Source organism: Mustela nivalis (genome assembly GCF_964662115.1).
Source record: "Mustela nivalis genome assembly, chromosome: 11".
Classification (NCBI taxonomy): Eukaryota; Metazoa; Chordata; class Mammalia; order Carnivora; family Mustelidae; genus Mustela; species Mustela nivalis.
The window spans coordinates 26301038-26322514 of NC_139030.1; the positions used below are offsets into that span (position 1 = coordinate 26301038).

Here is a 21477-nt window from a genome sequence, read left to right on the forward strand (position 1 = left end):
CCTTTGCCCCTTTCATCATATAAAAGTACAACAGCTTTGTCGAAGATTAGTTGACCATAGAGTTGAGGGTCTATTTCTGGGCTCTCTATTCTGTTCCATTGATCTATGTGTCTGTTTTTGTCCAGTACCATGCTGTCTTGATGATAGCTTTGTAATAGAGCTTGAAGTCTGGAATTGTGATGCCACCAACTTTGGCTTTCTTTTTCAATATCCCTTTGGTTATTCAAGGTCTTTTCTGGTTCCATATAAATTTTAGAATTATTTGTTCCATTTCTTTGAAAAAGATGGATGGTACTTTGATAGGAATTGCATTAAATGTGTAGATTGATTTAGGTAGCATAGGCATTTTCACAATATTTATTCTTCCAATCCAGGAGCATGGAACATTTTTCCATTTCTTTGTGTCTTCCTTTCTTTCATGAGTACTTTATAGTTTTCTGAGTATAGATTCTGTGCCTCTTTGGATAGGTTTATTCCTAGGTATCTTATGGTTTTGGTTGCAATTGTAAATGGGATTGACTCCTTAATTTCTCTTTCTTCTGTCTTGTTGTTGGTGTAGAGAAATGCAACTGATTTCTGTGCATTGATTTTATATCCTGACACTTTACTGAATTCCAGTACAAGTTCTAGCAGTTTTGGAGTGGAGTCTTTTGGGTTTTCCACATATAATCCAATCAAGAAATGGGCAGAGGACATGAACAGACATTTCTGCAAAGAAGACATCCAGATGGCCAACAGACATATGAAAAAGTGCTCCATATCACTCGGCATCAGGGAAATATAAATCAAAACCACAATGAGATATCACTTCCCACCAGTCAGAATGGCTAAAATCAACAAGTCAGGAAATGACAGATGCTGGCAAGGATGCGGAGAAAAGGGAACCCTCCTACACTGTTGGTGGGAATGCAAGCTGGTGCAGCCACTCTGGAAAACAGCACGGAGGTTCCTCAAAATGTTGAAAATAGAACTGCCCTATGACCCAGCAATTGCACTAATGTTTATAGCAGCAATGTCCACAATAGCCAAACTATGGAAAGAACCTAGATGTCCATCAACAGATGAATGGATCAAGAAGAAGTGGTATATATACACAATGGAATACTATGCAGCCATCAAAAGAAATGAAATCTTGCCATTTGCGACAACATGGATGGAACTAGAGCATATCATGCTTAGCGAAATAAGTCGAGCAGAGAAAGACAACTATCATATGATCTCCCTGATATGAGGAAGTGGTGATGCAACATGGGGACTTAAGTGGGTAGGAGAAGAATCAATGAAACAAGATGGGATTGGGAGGGAGACAAACCATAAGTGACTCTTAATCTCACAAAACAAACTGAGGGTTGCTGGGGGGAGGGGGCTTGGGAGAAGGGGGTGGGATTATGGACATTGGGGAGGGTATATGCTTTGGTGAGTGCTGTGAAGTGTGTAAACCTGGTGATTCACAGACCTGTACCCCTGGGGATAAAAATATATGTTTATAAATAATAAAAAATTTTTTTAAAAAAGCATAGCTATAAGGACTAGAATATGTGACCTCACTTTTCAGTTTCCTGGAGGGTAGAGCATGCATGAATGGTGAAAGTACTTCATAATGACAGTAACATGGTTAAACTCTTTTGAATATATCTTAGGAGCCAGACACTATAATACATGATTTACATTTATTAGTTTATTACAACATATCTATTAATCAGGTGCTATCATTACCTACATTTTATGGGTAAGAAAATGAAGTTAATTAAAGTTAAGTAACTTGCTTAAGATCAGATAGCCACCAAATAAAAAGAACTGGATTCAAACTCTGAGGTTGCAGTAGCTGAGAAATTATGTTTAGGAAAGACTGCATATATAAGTCATTGAATGTCAAAATGATAAATTTATTTTTAATTTGGGGTGCACTGGGAAACTACATAAATTTTAGAAAGAAAGTATATTGTGATCAAAACTGTGCTTTAAGATCAAGCTGGAAATGACACTTAGAAAACTATATGGGTGGACACATTTCCCATTAAATTTTTAAATTGTTTTCACTTTTACTTTTTTTTAAATCTTTTTATGTAAATTTTATTTTTTTTCAGTGTTCCAAAATTCATTGTTTATGCACCACACCCAGAGCTCCATGCAATACGTGCCCTCCCTAATACCCAACCCCCTCCCTCCAAAACCCTCAGTTTGTTTCTCAGAGTCCACAGTCTCTCATGGTTTCTCTCTGCCTCCGAATTCCCCCAACTCACTTTTACTTTTAAAGAAGTATGGTAAAATTCTGGGGTGCCTTGGCGGCTCAGTGGGTTAAGAATCCATCTTTCACCAACTTGCATTCCCACCAACAGTGTAAGAGGCTTCCCCTTTCTCCATGTTCTTTCCAACACACGTTGTTTCCTGTCTTGTTAATATTGGCCATTCTAACTGGTGTAAGGTGGTATCTCAGTGTAGTTTTGATTTGAATCTCCTGACAACTAGTGATAATGAACATTTTTTCATGCAGACAAATGGATAAGGAAGATGTGGTCCATATACACTATGGAGTATAATGTCTCCATCAGAAAGGATGAATACCCAACTTTTGTATCAACATGGATGGGACTGGAAGAGATTATGCTGAGTTAAATAAGTCAAGCAGAGAGAGTCAATTATCATATGATTTCATTTATTTGTGGAGCTTAAGAAATAACATGGAGAGATGGAGAGGAGAATAAAGTTGAGGTAAATTGGAGGGGGAGATGAACTATGAGAGACTATAGACTCTGAGAAACAATCTGAGGGTTTTGGAGGGGCAAGGGGTAGGAGGTCGGGGGAGTCAGGTGGTGGGTATTATGGAGGGCACGTATTGTATGGAGCCCTGGGTGTGGTGCATAAACAATGAATTCTGTTACACTAAAAAAATTTTTTTAAAATCTAAAAATTAAATTAAAAAATAAATTAATTAAATATTATTAATTATTATTAATAAATAAATTATTAATAAAGAAATAAATTTAAAAAGTGTTATATAGTATAATTCATATCAGATAGGAAGGTAATAAATACGCAATGTTACCACATTCTGGAGTGAAGTTGGAAAGGAGTTAAGGGAAAGAAAAAGGTATCTTTGTTCCTGTTTAGACTGATGAAGTGCATAAAGAATGGCTATGTATGCCAACAGTCCTATTGGAAGCAGACACTATGAGGAGAAATTTAAGTCCCAGAGAATCACCAGAACATACTACATCCTCTATTGTGTAAAGAGACCTTGTTATTAATCTTGTTTTTAATTACAAAGAAGACAATCCAAACTTTTTAAGAAAAACTTGTGTACAATTGAGATACCATCTTACGCCAGTTAAAATGGCAAAAATTTGCAAGACAAGAAACGAAAAATGTTGGGGAGGTTGTGGAAAAAGAGGAACCCTCTTACACTGTTAGTAGGAATGCAAGATGGTGCAGTCACTTTGGAAAAGAGTGTGGAGGATCCTCAAAATATTAAAAGTAGAGCTACCCTCTGACCTAGCAATTGTACTGCTGGATATTGACTCCAAAGATACAGATGTAGTGAAAAGAAGGGCCATCTGTACCCCAGTGTTCATAGCAGCAATGTCCACAGTAGCTGAACTGTGGAAAGAGCCAAGATGCCCTTCAGCAGACAACTGGAAAGAAGATGTGGTCCATATACACAATGTAATATTACTCAGCCATCAGAAAGGATGAATACCCAACTTCTGCATCAACGTGGATGGGACTGGAGGAGATTAGGCTAAGTGAAATAAGTCAAGCAGAGAAAGTCAATTATCATATGGTTTCACTTATTTATGGAATGTAAGGAATCACATGGAGGACATTAGGAGAAGGAAGGGAAAAATGAAGAGGGATAAATAGAGTAGGAGACAAACCCTTAGAGACTATGAACTCTGGGAAACAAATGAAGGATTTTAGAAAGGAGGGAATTGGGAGGATGGATGAGCCTGGTGGTTGGTATCAAGGAGGGCATGGATTGCATGGAGCACTGGGATCATGGAACATGCATCAGAAACTAATAATGTACTGTATGGTGACTAACATAACACAATAAAAAAGAAAAACTTGTGGACATAGGCTTTGGATATTGGCACTATTGATACAGAGATGCTATTTTAATTTCTCAGAAAATAGGTAATGAGAATCTAAAATAGGGGGTGTTGAGTTCTTAAGTAGAGATGGATTCATGTAATGAATTACATGTTCTAAATTATATAGACAATAAGGGACATGGAGTTCAGAATTATGCAGAAATTTTAGAGGGGAGCGATGGGGAGAATACTGGTATTATTAAAAGAAACAGGAAAGAAAGTAGAGTTGGCTTTAAGAGATGATGAGGAATTTAGTGTTGGCATATTATTAGTATAGTATTGTGTTTTGTAATCTTGTCTTTGGCATCATAAAAACTCATCAGGTAAACTAGTTATCCACCTAGTTAGCCACAGACTTCTTAAGGGTTTGAACTTTTTTGTTATTTACACCTTATTAATGAAATGCAAGTACCTTCTTTTAGAGTATATTTCAATTTGAAATGTTATGATTAAAAAGTGATGAGATATGCTGTTTCTGAGGGAAAAGGACCATTTTACAGAAACAATTTAAGTCAGTAATATCATGTCATGCACACACACACAAAAGCTTTTCATTTTGCAAATGAACAGCTCTCATAGTTTCTTTGTTTTTAAAGAGCTGGTCTACCAGAACAAGGACATAATCTCCCCTATTATCTGGAAAACCTTACCTGGCACATGTTCATCATTCAATAAATGAATGACCCATGGAGGGATGCTTGGATATGACTCTCCAGTGTTTCTAAAGGTATTTTACTGAATTTTCAAATTTAAGAATGATACTGTATTCAAAGTTCAGTAAGTAAAATGAAATAAATAATGCATTGTGATTTTTAATCAGTAAAATGAAAGAAATTTAACTGATTACTAAAGGGTTATGTTAGTAAATTTCAAACTCTCAGAGGATAATTCATTCAAATTTTAGGTTATTGGAGAATATTAGAAGTAGCAGATGGTCTAGGGGTACCAATTAAGATTGGTTACTGAGAGGTGGCCCCTTTTAATCTCTTCATCGTCTTCCTAATTATAGGACAATAACTATCTTAGCTATAGAAATACTTTTTCCCCAAATTCAGATATGTCCATCGAAGTTCAAAATTGCTAATAATTGAGTTCAAATTGTAATAGATGTTGGATCATTTAAAAGGATCATTTGAAAGGATGGGTGTGTTAAAAACAAAAAAACACATTTAATTTTTCCCTGAGAGAGAAAGTACAGTCGTAGTATTTGTTCATTTTATTTATTCATTTAACAACAACAACAAAAAAAAAATATATATATATATATATATATATATATATTTTTTTTTTTTTTTAACATGGCTAGTTTCTGTCAGGCACTGCTCTAGATGTTAGCAATATAGCGGGTAACAAAGCTAGAGAATCTCTGTTTTTATAGAGCTTACATTTTATTGAAGGAAGCAGACAATAAGCAAACAAATACTATTTAATATTGTTTGGCAGTGATAGATTCTATGAAGAAAGATAAAGCATGCAGATAAAGATGCAGGCTTGCTCCTTAAAGAGAGTAGTCTAATTTAGAATACACCTAAATGTTTGAATCAAGGATTTGAGAGAAAGAATGGAGCAAGGATGACTCCAATGTTTTGGCTTGAACAACTGGGTGAATGGGTAGAGGGTGAAGTACACCACTGTCAGGAGAGAGGATCAAAATTCTGGGACACAAAAAGTTTGATATTTCTATTTAATTTCTAAACGAGATATTGAATTGGACTTCGATATCCAAGCGAGTTTGATGTTCAACAGTGAAGTCAGGGCTGATGACTAAAACTCTCAAGTCTCAATCTCTAGATATCTTAGCAAATCATGGAAGAGAATGTGTTTTTAAAGTCACAATACAAGATGAGAGTACTTATGAAATCACCAAAGGAAGAGATTTTTCAAACAACTAAACACTGGATCATTCCAAAAATAATGAGGATAATGCAGCAAAATAAACTGAGAAAAAAATTTCCCAGTAAGCTAAAAGGAAGACTCTAAAATGCACTACTTTATGAAGGGACATATTCAAAAAGGAGACAAGGACCAGTTGTGTGCTAAGGATTGATGACTGAATGCCTAGGCAACTGGAGATCACTTGTAACCCTGACAGTAGAGGTATAAGTGAGTCATAAGAATGTAAAACGATTTAAGAGGGTTTAAGACAGAAGGGGAGGAAGTAGAGAAAGAAGAAAATCCTTCCTGTGAGTTATTCTATAAAGGGAAAAGAAAAATGGAGTAGCTGAAGAGCAATATAGGTTTCAAGAAAGTTGTTTTATACCATCTTTACAATAAGCTTGTATACTCAAGAGAATGATCCAGGGGAGTCAAAATACTGATGATTTGAGGAACAGAGAAGACCACTGTATGAGTCTAATTCTTGAATAGGCAAGAGTAGATGGGATTGATGCCTAATGGCAGGGATTGGCCTTAGATAGGAGCACAGTGTATTCTTCCATTCAAAGAAGAAGAAGGCAGGGTGATTAGTTCTAGATACAGATAGGTAGATTTAATAAAGTTCAGGGAGAGAAAGTTCTCTTTTGATTACTTCTGTTTTCTTGAGTAAATATGAAACAAAATCATCATGTTAGAATAAGGAGAAAGAGAGGTAGGTATGTGAAAATTCATTATCTAGAGGTGGAAAAGGAAAAGGTCCTTTAATGTATTTCACTGTTTTCTGACAAGGCTGCCAAAGGATGTAAACATACAGCCTAAATTTAAGACTCCAATTTTCTACTTTTCATTTAAAAAGACAGATTCGTTCTAAGTATTCAATAGTGATTATATACCAAACTTCTAGCTACTTTACTAGATATATCATTTGCAATTTGATGGTATGTTGTTCTAAACTTCTCAAGACTATTAAGATATAACTTATCTACGATTTTGGCAAGTTTTACCTGTCATAGAAAGCACAGATGGAGGCTTTGTGAGTCCTCGTGCTAAGAAGAAAGTCTCACATACATTTAAAAATACAATCAACACAATGGATTTTCTTTTCTCAGGACTAAAATGACTCTAATCATCTTGAAACAGGAGAATACACAGAGTATCAGTAATCAAAGTCTGGACTCTACTGGGAGGAGTGCCCGAGAGGTATTCTCTAACTGTGGATATTTCTCTGTTGGTTGCTATTGATACAGAGGATGCCTTGAAGGCACTCTGAAAAAAACAAAAACGGAAACACAACAAAACAAATAAAACTTTTTGTCTTATTAGAAAGGGGAAAATATTCTCTTTTTTCCCTTTGTTTTTTCCCTGAATATTTTAATTGCTATATACTTCTACTTTCCACAAAGTAATAGAGAAGTTTTGTACATAGATAGACATAGATATAGAGATATAAATAGATGTAGATGTATAGATATAGGTATATATATAGATATAGATATATATCTATAGATGTAGATATATATCTAAATCTAAATCTATAGATATCTATATATATATGTATCCTCGCCTCATCTTAAAATTAAGCAACTTCTAATTCTATGAATTTAAATGTGCTCGTTTGTTTTTAATTTTCACTATATGTCTAATTTTAAGACAAAAAAGGAACTGGAGAGCATGTATGATCTATCACATATTCTAAATTGAGAATTTAACTAATAGATCTGTAGCCTTTCCACAAAAAATTACATAATATGATAGAAATTTATACCTATATGTTGTCCATTTGTAAAAATAAAGTTTATCATTTGTCAAATCTAGAGCCTATAAATGTGGCCATGAGATTCTTTATACCCATACAAAGAAGTCCTTAGCTAGATTGCATTTATGATGTTAAGTAGTAAAGCAAATGGAAGAACATGCATTTTTTTCTGTGTCTGATATTTTCTTACACTCTCAATAAATCAAAGGCGTCATGACACATAAGACACCATAGTTACATTCTCTGTTTAAGATGTGAAGAAAGGTGCTAGACTGTGAAAGTAATGTCCTCTAGCAAAAACAAAACCAAACCAAACAAAACAAAAAACAGAAAAACACACATAGAATATTCATGAGTACTTTCATACCTTAACGTGGCATACTCATTAATAGTGTTTGGGTGGAAAAAATAAAAGTGTGATATTTAATTTTGGTAATGGAAATTCTATCAGAAACCATTGCCCTGTTCTGTCACAGAATGTGATTTCCATCTAAGTAAAGAGCCAGAAAAGATGTAGGGTATGAATAGTACAGAAAATAGAGATTAAGAGTCACTTGTTGCTGGGGGGAGGGGGTTTGGGAGAAGGGGGTGGGATTATAGACATTGGGGAGGGTATGTGCTTGGGTGAGTGCTGTGAAGTGTGTAAACCTGGTGATTCACAGACCTGTACCCCTGGGGATAAAAATATATGTTTATAAAAAATAAAAAATTAATAAAAAAAACAAAAACAAAAACAAAAACAAAAAGAAAATAGAGAAATAAGTTCAATGGCCAGGCTCGGTTTTCAAATGCAACCTGGGAAGCTCTAGTATTTCTCTAGGACAGAGATTTTAAGCAATACTGCCTGACTGCAGGCAAAGTATCTTGTTCTGCAACTGTATTTCCATAGTAAGAACACTAGGATTAGATGTTTACCTGAGGAGGGCCTTGGGGAAGAGGGCACAGTTGTGGAGATTATGCGCGTCTTCCCAAACCACTCCAGTATCTATACTACGGCAAAGGTGGCATGAACCCTGAATAACAGGATAAAACTAGTAAAATATCTCAGTTTGTTTGTTTATTTGTTTTTTAATCTCTTCCAGCCTCCTGGCATTCCTTTCATTAATTCTCAAAATCCTAGTCCCCTATTCTGCTTTCTGAATGTTCACAAAATTCCTTACAGCTTCTAAAACAAAACAAAACAAACAAAAAAATAAAAACCACCACCAACAAAAAAACCACTTACCAACCACATACTCTGTTCTAGGCACTGAGCTACTTCTCTGCCATCTACTGTTTACCACAGTGTCTATCATTCCCTCCGTGCATACATGAAGGCACAAGGAACAACAAATCTGGGTTACTAAGGTTATGGTCCACTAGGCTCACTCCTATCTCACAGTCTCATATACTATCATGTCATCAAATACCATTCTCAGTTGTGTCTCAATAAAATGACGAATTGTACAAGAACTAGACCCTTGGACTACCTAAAAATAGTAAAAACTAGGAATAGTGAGTCTTTGTATGTGAAGACATAATCACCTATCATTCTGCTGGGAGCCATTCTTAGCCAGATGGTATACTGAAAGAGATTTGATCCACTAGTCTCATAAATTATTAAGGTTACTAAGATTTAATATGTCACCCTTCCTAAGAATACTTACATTTTAATATGGAGTGCTTTCTTTAAAAAAAAAAAAAAAATCAGGCAGGCAATTATATTGTAACTACTGAATTCCAAGCATTTCAAGTGGCTGCACAGACTATGATATAAACAAAGAACTCCTTCCTCTCTAGACAGGCACCTGCCTATTCTCCCTACAAGCAGAACTCCCCTGGCAGAAAACCATGAATGTTTCCTCTACCTTCTAAAAGGAAATTTTAAAAAATACATTAGATAATAATAGAGTTGGAGGTTAGGTGTAGGAGCCATAGGACATTATATTTTGCTTTCTTTCTCTCTTTCTTTTTATGAATACCAACAAAGAAAGGAGTGAGTGGTATGAACACATTCTTTAGCATCATCTAGGATTTGTTTCCATGGATTATATGGGGATTATGATTTGTATTTCTTATTTGTATTTCTATTGCCTAAATGGTCTCCCCATCGTTCCAATCAGTGAATAGCACAGTATAAACTGTAATAGAATCCTGAAGTTATTTAATGGGCTCTCTTCTCTCACTACTCTAGTTGCTACATGGCAAAGAGGTACACACTTTCTCTCTCATGGTGCCACTTACTGCAGGGCCTCTACACTGATGAGCATATAATTATTTAGTGCTCTTTGTTCCGGACTGCTTTAGTGCAGTCAGTAGAGTCCTATTGGTCCTGCAGACTTTTAAACTGGGTTAAATGCCTGCCTTCGGCGAGTGGTTAGGAGACTGAAAAGTACAGTCCAATGAGCCTGAATTGATCAGGAGTAAAACTGGCAACAGTTCATAAGTTAGACAGCCTCGACCATTACTTTCATTTTTACAGGTTCTACAAGTGTCCACTTTTAGCCCTTGTTGCCTACATTTAACGCATATTTCTAATCAAAATTGGTCTAAATCAGTTAAAAGAAGCTAAATTAAATTTTTAAAAAATAAAAAAAAAACCTTCCCATTTTCAGCTTTGACAACTCTCTAGAACTCTAATCTCAAAAAACAAACAAACAAACAAAAAAAACAAAATTAAAATCATATAGGAAGTAGGAAGTTTTACTATATATATATACATATATATGTATATATATATATTTTTAATGATTATTTTTATTTATTTATTTTTAAGATTTTATTTATCTATTTGACATAGAGAGAGGGAACACAGGGAGGGAGAGTGGAAGAGGGAGAAGCTTAGCAGGGAGCCTGATGTGGGACTCAATACCAGGACCACAAGATCATGACCTGAGCATGACACAGTCACTTCACCAACTGAGTCACCCAGGAACCCCTTAATGATTATTTTTAAATAATCAAATGAGAAATCCTAATGTTTAGTTCAAAAACTGCGAGCTTTTAATGTGAGTCGCATTCCAGTTATGAACACTCCATTATGACATTCATATTCCAGGATGTCTCCTCTTACACAGAACTATCAAGTACTTAAAATTATCTTTAAATGTACATTTAAAATTCTCTTCCATTTGGAAATTATTTATTTTGATAGCAAATGGATAGTTGGACTAAATTACCTTTGAGTTCCTCCCAGCCCTGAATGATTGATTCTACATTGCAGTAGTCAAGTTAATCTTACAGAGGGTAGAAAAGAAAATAATTTGTCTGCATTGCATGAATTAACAGCAATGAAAAGGCCTCCTGCCTAACATTGATTTCTTCCCCCATCTGCCACAGGGTCTAAAATCCCCTCCCCCTCACTAGAATTATTTCCTGAAGGTACTCTTAAGGCTTATGAATTTTACCTGGATTTAGATATTATGTTACAAAGGAGGGATAATCGATTAATTTAGATTAATTTACCTAATTACTATTAATTGTTACATTGGAAATAAGACCCCCGAAGTAAGTTCTGGGGTGAACAGTTGGAGAGTGACCACGATGTTCTTCCATGCTGAAATTTATAAGCAGATTCTTAGACAATTGACTCTGCCTCTCTCTGTCTTCACATAAAAGGCAAATCTCCTAAGATCCTTTTTATTGTCCCCTCTATCATCTAGTAAGACCTTTACAGAATCCTCCTATTGAGTCTAGTACTAGCTTCCCACCATATCCTTTGGGCTTGATATTTCTTTCTTTCATTCTTTTTTTTTTTTTTTTTTCTAAAGCATATAGATATTTTACACACATCCAGGGTTCTGGGCCAGCTCGTTCTAATATCCCATAGTTTCCCATGTTCCCAACTTCTGAGACACCTGGAACTCTGGCTTTCCTGGGAAATAAAGGTAGGTTCCAGAGCCCAGTAGGATAGGATTGGAGAGGAAGAAAAAAGTGGACCCAATCTAAGCAGCCAGGTAAAGGAAAAGGAGAATGGCAAAGATTTGGGACAAATGGAGTTTAATTTAAAACATTTTCCTAGCACCTCAGTTATGGCAGCACTATAATATGATAAAATCACCACAAAATTGTAAGGTTGATGCATTATATAAAATTGTATATACCTGAAGCCAAAATATCCTATGGTTCATTTGTTATCAATTTGAGACAGCTAAAAGAAAACTGATAGTTTTCCTTGTGAATTTGTACGAATACATTGGTTCAACTATCCAATGTGACCTTTAGAACTAGTCAGTATATGTTCTAGAATTGTGCCATTTACGCCTTACCAGTAACTCATTTTTTTCTAAAACTACAAAAACCAGGAACATTCCCATAAAAACTGTATTTTTTAAACTCTATAGACCAATACTGTCATCAAGCCAGCCACCAAGAGGTGGAGGTTTTTATATGTCCTATTATCAATTCTGGAGTCATCAAATCTCCTTGAGTCAGCATTACATTAGCAGGTAGCATCCCTCCCTGGTTACATTCTGTTATTGGCAGATACCTTCTCTACGTAGAAAGAGAGGAAATGCCTCTGTGTAAGGTTTATCACATTACACCCTCCTTGTATAGCCACAGTGATATTGTGTGGATCAATAGAAACAGCAAAGAACAAGCCTTCTACATCTTCAGCCCATCAATACTTTAAATCAGAACTCTTAGTGGTAGACAAAAAGAACATACGATTGACTTAATTTTTCTCAGGGATTGCCTCCGAAACATAAGTGGGGCTTCACAAACCAAGTCAGTAATTCAAAGAAATAAACTAAGAAGTAGAAGAGTTCTTTCTAATTTGGTATACAAATATGTTTAGTTAATAACTGAACACACTCAGGGAAATTGTTGAAAGTACAGCATGAGGTTATGTTGTAAAGAAATAGCTGTGGCAGCTTGCTGAGCAAATCCAATGGTTTGTTCAATCTGGTTTCAAAAAAGCGAATCCCGTCTCATGCCTACTTTTCCACTCACTAATAAAAGGGTGTGGGGGACATTCAATTAATTTATTAAAATAGCATAATTTGAAAATCCATAAAATGAAACCAGATTTCAGAAAAGTTGAAAGAAGCTAGATGGAACAGCATGTAAATATCTCCTTGTATTATTCTTAATTCATCCCACAAAACAATAGATTTATCCTTTTATTAATAGCACATCTCAAGGCTATTTCATTACCAAATGATCAATATTCATTGAGTGTTTACTGTAGGCTGAATGCTGTGTAGAAACTATAGGCTTTATTTGCAGGGACAAAGTAAAAGGAAGACAGTGTTAAAACATGAAATTCAAACACTTAAAAGAGCAACGTTCATTTTAGTAATTTTAACCAGAAAGAGAAGTTCATTCTTTCTTTTTCTTTTCTTTCCTTGTTCCCTTCTTTCTCTTCTCCCTTCCTTGCTTCCACAAATATCCATCAAGTACCTATGTGTTCCAGGCTATGATCAGATATCACTAAACAACAATAAACAAAACTGACAAGTTCCATAATCTCATAACACTCTCGTTATTCTGGAGAAATCAGATGATAAACAAATACATAATGAGTTGATTTCAAAAGGTAGAAAAAATATATGTTTATAAAAAATAAAAAATTAGTTTAAAAAAAGGTAGGGATATAAAGAAAATAAAAGTGAAAAATCATATAGTGATTGAGTAGGAATGCATAAATAAATAAAATTGGGAAATAAGATAGCAATGGAGAGGGTATCCACCGTTAAGCAGAATGGTCAGCGAAGGTCACTCTGAATGTTGCCATTTTAGCTAAGACTTGAATGATAAGAATGTGAATATCACAGGGAAAAGCACTGCAGGCAAATAAAACAGGAAGTGGAACAACCTCAAAGCAAGAGCGATGCGGTAGAAGAAGGACAAGGAAACCAGTATGGCTGATGAGTGATGAACAGAGAGTAGCAATAAGTGAGATGGATAAGGTAAATGATACCCCAGCATTAGATCCTTACATGTATTGTGAGAAGTTTGGATTTTATTCTCAAGATGAGTAAATTTAATTGGGAGATTTTAAGCATGAGAATGACATGATTTGGCTTACATTTCAGGAGATCACTTTATTATGCTGAGTATGAATTTTGGTGGGAAAGCAGGAGCTCAAAGAAAGCAGTTAGGAATCTATTGCCTAGTGTGGGAGAGAGATGGCTAACTCAGATCCATTAAGCCATTTCTTTTGAACGGGTTTTTCAGAACTAGAAACTTCCTGTAATGGAAGGAGTTTTGTAATGATCAGTGACAACTGAAATAACTGCTCTGGATTTTTAGGTATATATCAGTGAATTAAAATGAAGGAAAAATCTATTTCTTCCAAGTCCATAGCACTGTATTACATTTCTAGTGAAAAGGAACTGCAAAAGGGAAACAAGAAATTCTACAAGGACAAAAAAAAAATTATAACTTACCATTTTTGGCTTTGCAAGATCTGTTGTCTGGCTGCATTATGTAGCCCTCCACACAACTGCAGGCATAGGAACCATATGTATTTATGCAGGTCTGGCTGCATGCGCCATAAATAGCACATTCATCTTGATCTACAAGGAAAATGGGCATCATTTCTAAGCAGATTTATTGTTGGTAATTTTTCCCCTAGAATAAAACTTTTTTTTCTTCAAATTTTGGAAGTAGATAATTATTTTGGAAAGGGAGAACCAAATGCACTAACTAAAAGTCAAAATTCAAAGTTGCTTTAATAGTGACAGACATAAAACATCAAACTTAGTATCTAATTTTTAATTTTAAAAGATAATATTAAGGCTAGAAATCCTTGGATATTTTTGCAAAGATGTGAAATGGACTTTAAAGAATAAAAAGTTTATGTCTTTTTCACTATTTTAACAAAGAATTAGTCTGGTAACATGGTTTTTAATGAACAGATTAAGAGTTCTGAGCTCAGCTACACAAATCACCTTCAATGGATCAAAAACAGGAAACTATTAAGTATTCATTGAAAAGAAAACTTTCATCTTAAATTTTACTAATATCTATGGTCCTATTTCTATTCCCTACCATCCTTCCTTTCCTGCCTCCTGCATCTTGTTCAAGTCTCTCTAAACAGCAAGTGCTTAATGATTCTTAACCAACTAGGCATATATATATATATATATGTCAGCTACTAATTTGGACTAATGTATATTCATTCTGTCCTGTGTACTGTGTACTCTACTAATCCTTGATGAAACAAACAAACAAAAAAACATGATAACACATGGTTCCTACTTCTAAATGAAACAAGTCTAATGAAATATAATTGCAATTCTATGCATTTCTTTGTAATAGGGGCATACTCTGGTTATGAGAAAAAACAGAGAAGTGAACCTACTTGGAATCAGAGGGAGAATATTAAGTGAAGGTTGAATACTGACTTGGATTTAAAGGATGATTTGGATTTTCTCAGATTCAATAAGAAGGGATAAGATGGAAAGAGGCATTCCAGTTAAAATAGCATGTGAAATGATATTGGGATGACATAGTAGGGATTTCAAAGAAGTAAAAAGGGTCAAGTGGAATAAGGGTGGATAAGCGGGGAGTTAAGAGATGGCACTGAGAAAGTAGTTTTGGGGCCAGATAATGAAGCTATTTGTATGCTAAAGTAAAGCACTGTACATTGTATGAAGGCATTGTGAAAGCATTAATTGGATGAACTTTATAATACAAATAAAAAATGGACTGGTGAAAGTAGAGAAGAGATCCTGGAAAATTAGTTATGTGATAATTTCACGCAAGAAATTGTATTTTAATTCCATTAAAATTTGAAGTAAGTCAGTGGTAGTGCAGATGGAGAAGAGAGAATGGACTGAAATGTTTAAGAACTAGAAGAGACAACATGTGAATCCGGATAGATGGAAGTGAATGGTGCTATACTAAAATAGGAATAAATGGTATAATAAAAATATGTATTTGGTTTTTATCCTCAGTTTCTGGCCCAGAGTTCCTAAAGCCCTTGCAATTTTCTGAGTTATAGGAGTGTCTTTTGTTATTTATGAACCCCTTTGGAATATACCTTAGTCTGTGTCAATGAGGTGACTCAGCGTGGGGCCACTAGATGATGCCAGGATGGGGGTGGGGGGAGCTCCTCACCAGAAAGACCAAATGGATGATTAAAGGGTTGGAACTCTCAACCCACTCTCTGAACACTGAGCTAAGAAAAGAGTTTACTAAGGAAAAAGAAAAAATATTCCTGAGTAGTTAAGGGGCCATTTAAATTGGGAAACTATGCATTTGTATGGCATTAATTTGCACTTTTCTCAGATTTCTTTAGCTTCATATAACAGCTTGCATTCGTGGATGGTTTGTTTGAAGTAAGTTGCTTTGGGAATAAAAAGAATAGTTTTTGAAGCTAAGTTTACAGTGATAATGAAAGAAATTAAATCTTGCATTTGGTAAAATCCAGCCCCTAGTGGCAGAAATGATTCTTCTTTTTCACAGATTTTTCAGGTTTAATTTTATTGATTCCTATTTTAGCTTTTCTGACATGATTATGCTATCCAGGAGAGCAATATGAGTAATGATTTGTTGTTGTTGTTGTTGTTGTTGTTGTTGTTCTTGTTCTTGTTGTTGTTCTTTTTAGCCAGAATGCACTGCTATGACATTCATGTAACTCCACAAAATTGGCCGCAAAGGGATAGGCATGTCATTACTTACAATGCTGCCTTCTTTCTCCCTCTGAGGACAGAAACTACCCTGGAAATATGGCTTCAGGAAAGCATTAATGATGCTCAGTTCTGGTCATTCAGGGTGGCAAAAAGGAAAAAAGAACTCCTCTGTCAGTAATGACCTTCCATACTGATCGATGCGTAATTCCTTATCAATAGTCAAAAGAAGATATTGATTATGATTACCTTTATGGTTTTAATTAGGAGATTGGAGAGAAAGAGATCCATTGTAATAAGAGCTGAAAATCTTGACTCCTATAGGAATCAGTTGTAGCAAAAGGGTAAGGATACTGTATAGGTATTTTAGCCTCCCCTGTGTGAATGGAAAGAGCTGTTTTGTTTTTGTTTTATTTTTATTTATTTGACAGTCAGAGATCGCAAGTAGGCAAAGAGGCAGGCAGAGAGAGAGGAGGAAGCAGGCTCCCCGCTGATGTGGGGCTCGATCAGGACCCTGGGATCATGACCTGAGCGGAAGGCAGAGGCTTAACCCACTGAGCCACCCAGGCGCCCCGGAAAGAGCTGTTTTGAACTAGAAATTGCATGCATGTGTGAGTGTATGCAGAAGTACTTCATATATGGCTGACTTTGGGGTTTATAAGGTGTCTAATGTTGCCAGCTCTTCTATCTGAAAAAAAAAAAATAGTCTGAGCTTTTGTGTGCAATATTCTGATTTTTAAATGTTGGTTTAAAATTGGTGTGAGTCAAATAAATACACCAGCTTGATCCACCTATTGTCAGATTAAATAGCCTCCAAGTCTAACAAACACTTGATAATAAATGTTTCTATATTTGTATTATGCAGAAAACAAACAAATAGCAAATGAAAAATTCAAACCCCAGATGGACATTAAAAAGCAATGAACCTCTTCAAGACAAGAATAAGTGGACTCCGCAGACCTAAGCTTTAGTCCCAAGTCTATTATTAAGATGTGTAGGACTTAAGTAAGTTACTTAATTTATCAGGGTCTCACTTTTCTCACTTCTGTCATTAGACTTTGAACAATATTCTCCCTGAGAATTCTTTCAACCTTAAGATTCTGTTTCTATGTAAAAATGATAATATTAAAGAAAAGGTTTAAAGCAATTGGCAAAGCACCAGTTTCTTTGTAAAATAGTCTGCTTATTAGTGGCTCTAGCAATGCAGATATTCTTTGATTTTATGTATAGATTCTATATTTTATATTTTTATATTTAGATTCTAAGTACTATACAAAATAATTTATTACTTATATTACAGATTTATATACATATACTAACATATATATAATAGATGTTAATAGAACGGAGAAGTAACCTAGAATTGTTCAATATGGCAGAGTGGAGTCATTTCAGAGGGTATGTTCTGTGGAGCTTTCACAAAAACAAGAATTAAGACATTAAAAATACACATAAATATTTTTATGTTCATTATTGCTGTTGGTAAAATGCCAACTTCCAGAATTACCAATGTAAAAAATGGAAAAATTGTAAAGAACATTGCACAATGCTATTAACCTAACTTAGTTAATAACAAATGTCTACTACATTGCAGCTATATAACTGTCAGAAAACATCTAGGAAGTTAAAACTGTTAAATTCAGTGACTTCATGGTTAACCCAAACCATTTCCCATTTTTGACATTTCCCATAGTTGATATTATTGAAATATGAATTGAAAACTGACTGGTAAAAATGCATATCTGTTATGTTTTATGTGTATGATTTATGTAGGAGTATCATCTTTTAAATCTCAAGAAACAAACAAAAAAAAGTTAGCTTAACCTCTGTATGAAGCACATGATAGGTGCTCAAAGATACTTGATTTCTGTAAATTAAGGTTTTATTAAAAAAAAAAAGATTCACATGTCATACCTACCTCTACAGCTTCTCCCATCTTCTTTTACTTCAAATCCATCCTCACAGTAACATCTTGTACTGTTTCTGACCATTGCACATTTATACTGACAATTCAACTGCTGACAATTGGATAACAGTTCTAGAGAAGAAAAACAAAGACACTATATTAATATTACTGGGCACACATGTGTCCTATATAAATTTAAATATTGTTAATATTTACTCAGGGCATAACCACAAGATTACAGTTCTGATTGGTCTCCTTGAAAATTTCTGTGATTGGTTGAGAGAAAAAAGAACTATTCACTCTAAAATATGTTGGCTTGTATTTGTTTGAAGTATTGTTAACAAAATTTCAGATGTTTGGTCTTTCACTTTTACCTCATTATGTGCGTTCAAAGACACAAATCTTTTCAAATTCTGGTATGTTAAATTATTTCAATAGGAAAAATGTCCATTCGATGGTTGATTTCAACATTTATACATTTTTTATCTGACACATCAATTGATTTTCTATCTTTTAAGGACTTGTTTTTATTTATAATCCATGTGTAAACTTCATGGCAATCAATGTGCATACATTCCATTTCAATAATTTATCTTTCATTGGTGACAAAATATTAAACAAATACTGGACATAATGTATTTCATTATATCTGAACTCTTTCAGAGCAAATACATCATTGAAGCAAAAGTTTAGCAAACCCTCAGAGTAGATTAGAATTCAATATGATAAATGCATGAAGCAGAGATAAGGTGACAGAAGCATATTCATTGCACAAATAATTTCTAACAGGAATAAGATTTGCTAAACTAGAAAAATATACAGATAAAATGTGTTACTGATTTTGCTGTCTGAAAATAGAGGTATTAATAGACTGCAACAATCTCTTTTTCCCCTGGGGGAAAAATTTTTCTCCCCTGGGGAGAAAAATAAGAGTTTTGAAGATTGAAGTTAAAAGATTCAAAATATGTTGATAATGCTACAAGTTTAGCCAGTGCTTGAGAAAAATACATATATATATATATATATATATATATATATATATGTGTGTGTGTGTGTGTGTGTGTGTGTGCGCGCACACACACACACACACACACACACACACACATATATTGTAATAAAAGTATATGAATGGTCCAATGTGGAAAAGAACAGCTAGAACATTCCAAATTGAAAATTTGCTATTTACTATACAAAGTATTTTCTCAGGCCAATTATTTTTCAATTCTTTCATGCAATTATTTCATGCATCTTCCCTTCTTAAAACCCCAAATCTTCTTCCTAATGGCCACTCACATATTGTGATCTTACTTCCGACTTTTCCTGAGATAACAGAAGCAATACAAGAGCGTTCCCACAGTTTTATTCTTCACATTTACCTACTTCAGCATATTCTTGTTCTTGTTTTTCAAACTTGGTTGAATTCATAATGAAAGCTTAACTCTAATCCTTGTAGACAAATCCCTTCCCCTCTCACCTATTCAAGGGTATCTTCTCAACTATTCTCTGCTTCTTCTCATTACCATTTCTTAAATAATTTATATTAGATAAAACAAGAACCCACTCTTTTTGACAAATAAAACTTTTTGGAATATAGTCATGCTCATTTGTTTACATATAATATATTTTTTATGTTATGTTAGTCACCATACAGTACATCATTAGTTTTTTTTTTTTAACATCATTAGTTTTTAATGTAGTATTCCATGATTCATTGTTTGTGTATAAGACCCAGTGCTCTATGCAATCTATGCCCTCCTTAATACTCATCACTAGGTTCACCCTTCCCCTGCCCCCTTTCCTTCTTTCTTTCTTTCCTCTGCCCCCTTCTCTCAGTTTGTTTCCCAGAGTCCATGGTCTCTCATGTTCATCTCCCACTCCAGTTTACCCCCCTTCATTTTTCCCTTCCTTCTCTTAATGTCCTCCATGCTATTCCTTATGTTCCACAAATAAGTGAGACCATATGATAATTGACTTTCTCTGCTTGACTTAATTCACTTAGCCTAATCTCCTCGAGTCCCATCCATGTTGATGCAGAAGTTGGGTATTCATCCTTTTCAATGTCTGAGTAATATTCCATTGTGTATATGGACCACATTTTCTTTATCCATTTGTCTGTTGAAGGGCATCTCAGCTCTTTCCACAGTTTGGCTATTGTGGACATTGCTGCTATGAACATTGCAGTGTATGTGCTCCTTTTCACTGTATCTGTATCTTTGGGGTAAATATCCAGTAGTGCAACTGCTCGTCATAGGGTAGCTCTATTTTTAATTTTTTGAGGAACCTCCACACTGTTTTCAAAAGTAGCTGTACCCATGTGTATTCCCACCAATAGTATAGGAGGGTTCCGCTTTGTCCACATCCTCTCCAACATTTGTTGTTTCCTGCCTTGTCAATTTTTGCCATTCTAACTGGTGTAAGATGGTATCTTGATATGGTTTTGATTTTAATTTCCCTGATGGTTAATGATAATGAACTCTTTTTTTTATGTGTCTGTTAGCCATTTGTATATCTTCTTTTAAGGAGTGTCTGTTCATGTTCTTTGCTTATTTTATGACTTATTTGTTTTTTTGGATGATGAGTTTGAGAAGTTCTTTATAGATCTTAGATATCAGTCCTTTGTCTGTAGTATCATTTGCAAATATCTTCTCCCATTCGGTTGTCTCTTTGTTTTGTTGACTGCTTCTGCTATGCAGAAGTTTTTATCTTAATGAAGTCCCAAGAGTTCATTTTTGTTTTTGTTCCCCTTGCTTTTGGAGATGTGTCTTGAAAGAAGTTGCTGTGGCCAATGTCAAAGTGGTTACTACCTATGTTCTCCTCTAGGATTTTGATGGATTGCTATCTCACATTGTGGTCTTTCATCCATTTTGAGTTTATCTTTGTATATGGTATAAGAGAATGGTCAAGTTTTATTCTTCTGTATATAAGTCTCCAATTTTCTCAGCACCATTTATTGAAGAGACTGTCTTTTTTCCATTGGATATTTTTTCCTGCTTTGTCAAAGATTAGTTGACCTAGTAGAGGGTCCATATCTGGGCTCTCTATTCTGTTCCACTGGCCTATGTGTCTATTCTTGTGCCAAATACCATGATGTTTTAGTGATCACAGCTTTGTAATATAGCTTGAAATCAGGCAATGTGATGCCTTCAGCTTTGTTTTTATTGACATTTCCTTGGCGATTCAAGGTATTTTCTGATTCCATACAAATTTTAGGATTGTTTTTTCCAGTGCTTTGACAAATGCCATTGTTATTTTGATTGGGATGGCATTGAAAATACGTATAGATTGCTCCAG

General features: G+C 34.8%; 1 protein-coding gene across 1 annotated transcript in view; it reads right to left on the minus strand.

Moving 5' to 3' along the window:
• The window catches only part of LRP1B (LDL receptor related protein 1B), a 1916825-nt gene that overhangs the window by 1046056 nt on the left and 849292 nt on the right, over window positions 1-21477 (minus strand). Inside the window, exons 4-5 of the mRNA XM_082690181.1 lie at window positions 18199-18318; window positions 14094-14222 (exon numbers count right to left, since the gene is read on the minus strand). Coding sequence (XP_082546307.1) covers window positions 14094-14222; window positions 18199-18318 — 249 coding nt within the window. The remainder of the gene's footprint in view (window positions 1-14093; window positions 14223-18198; window positions 18319-21477) is intronic.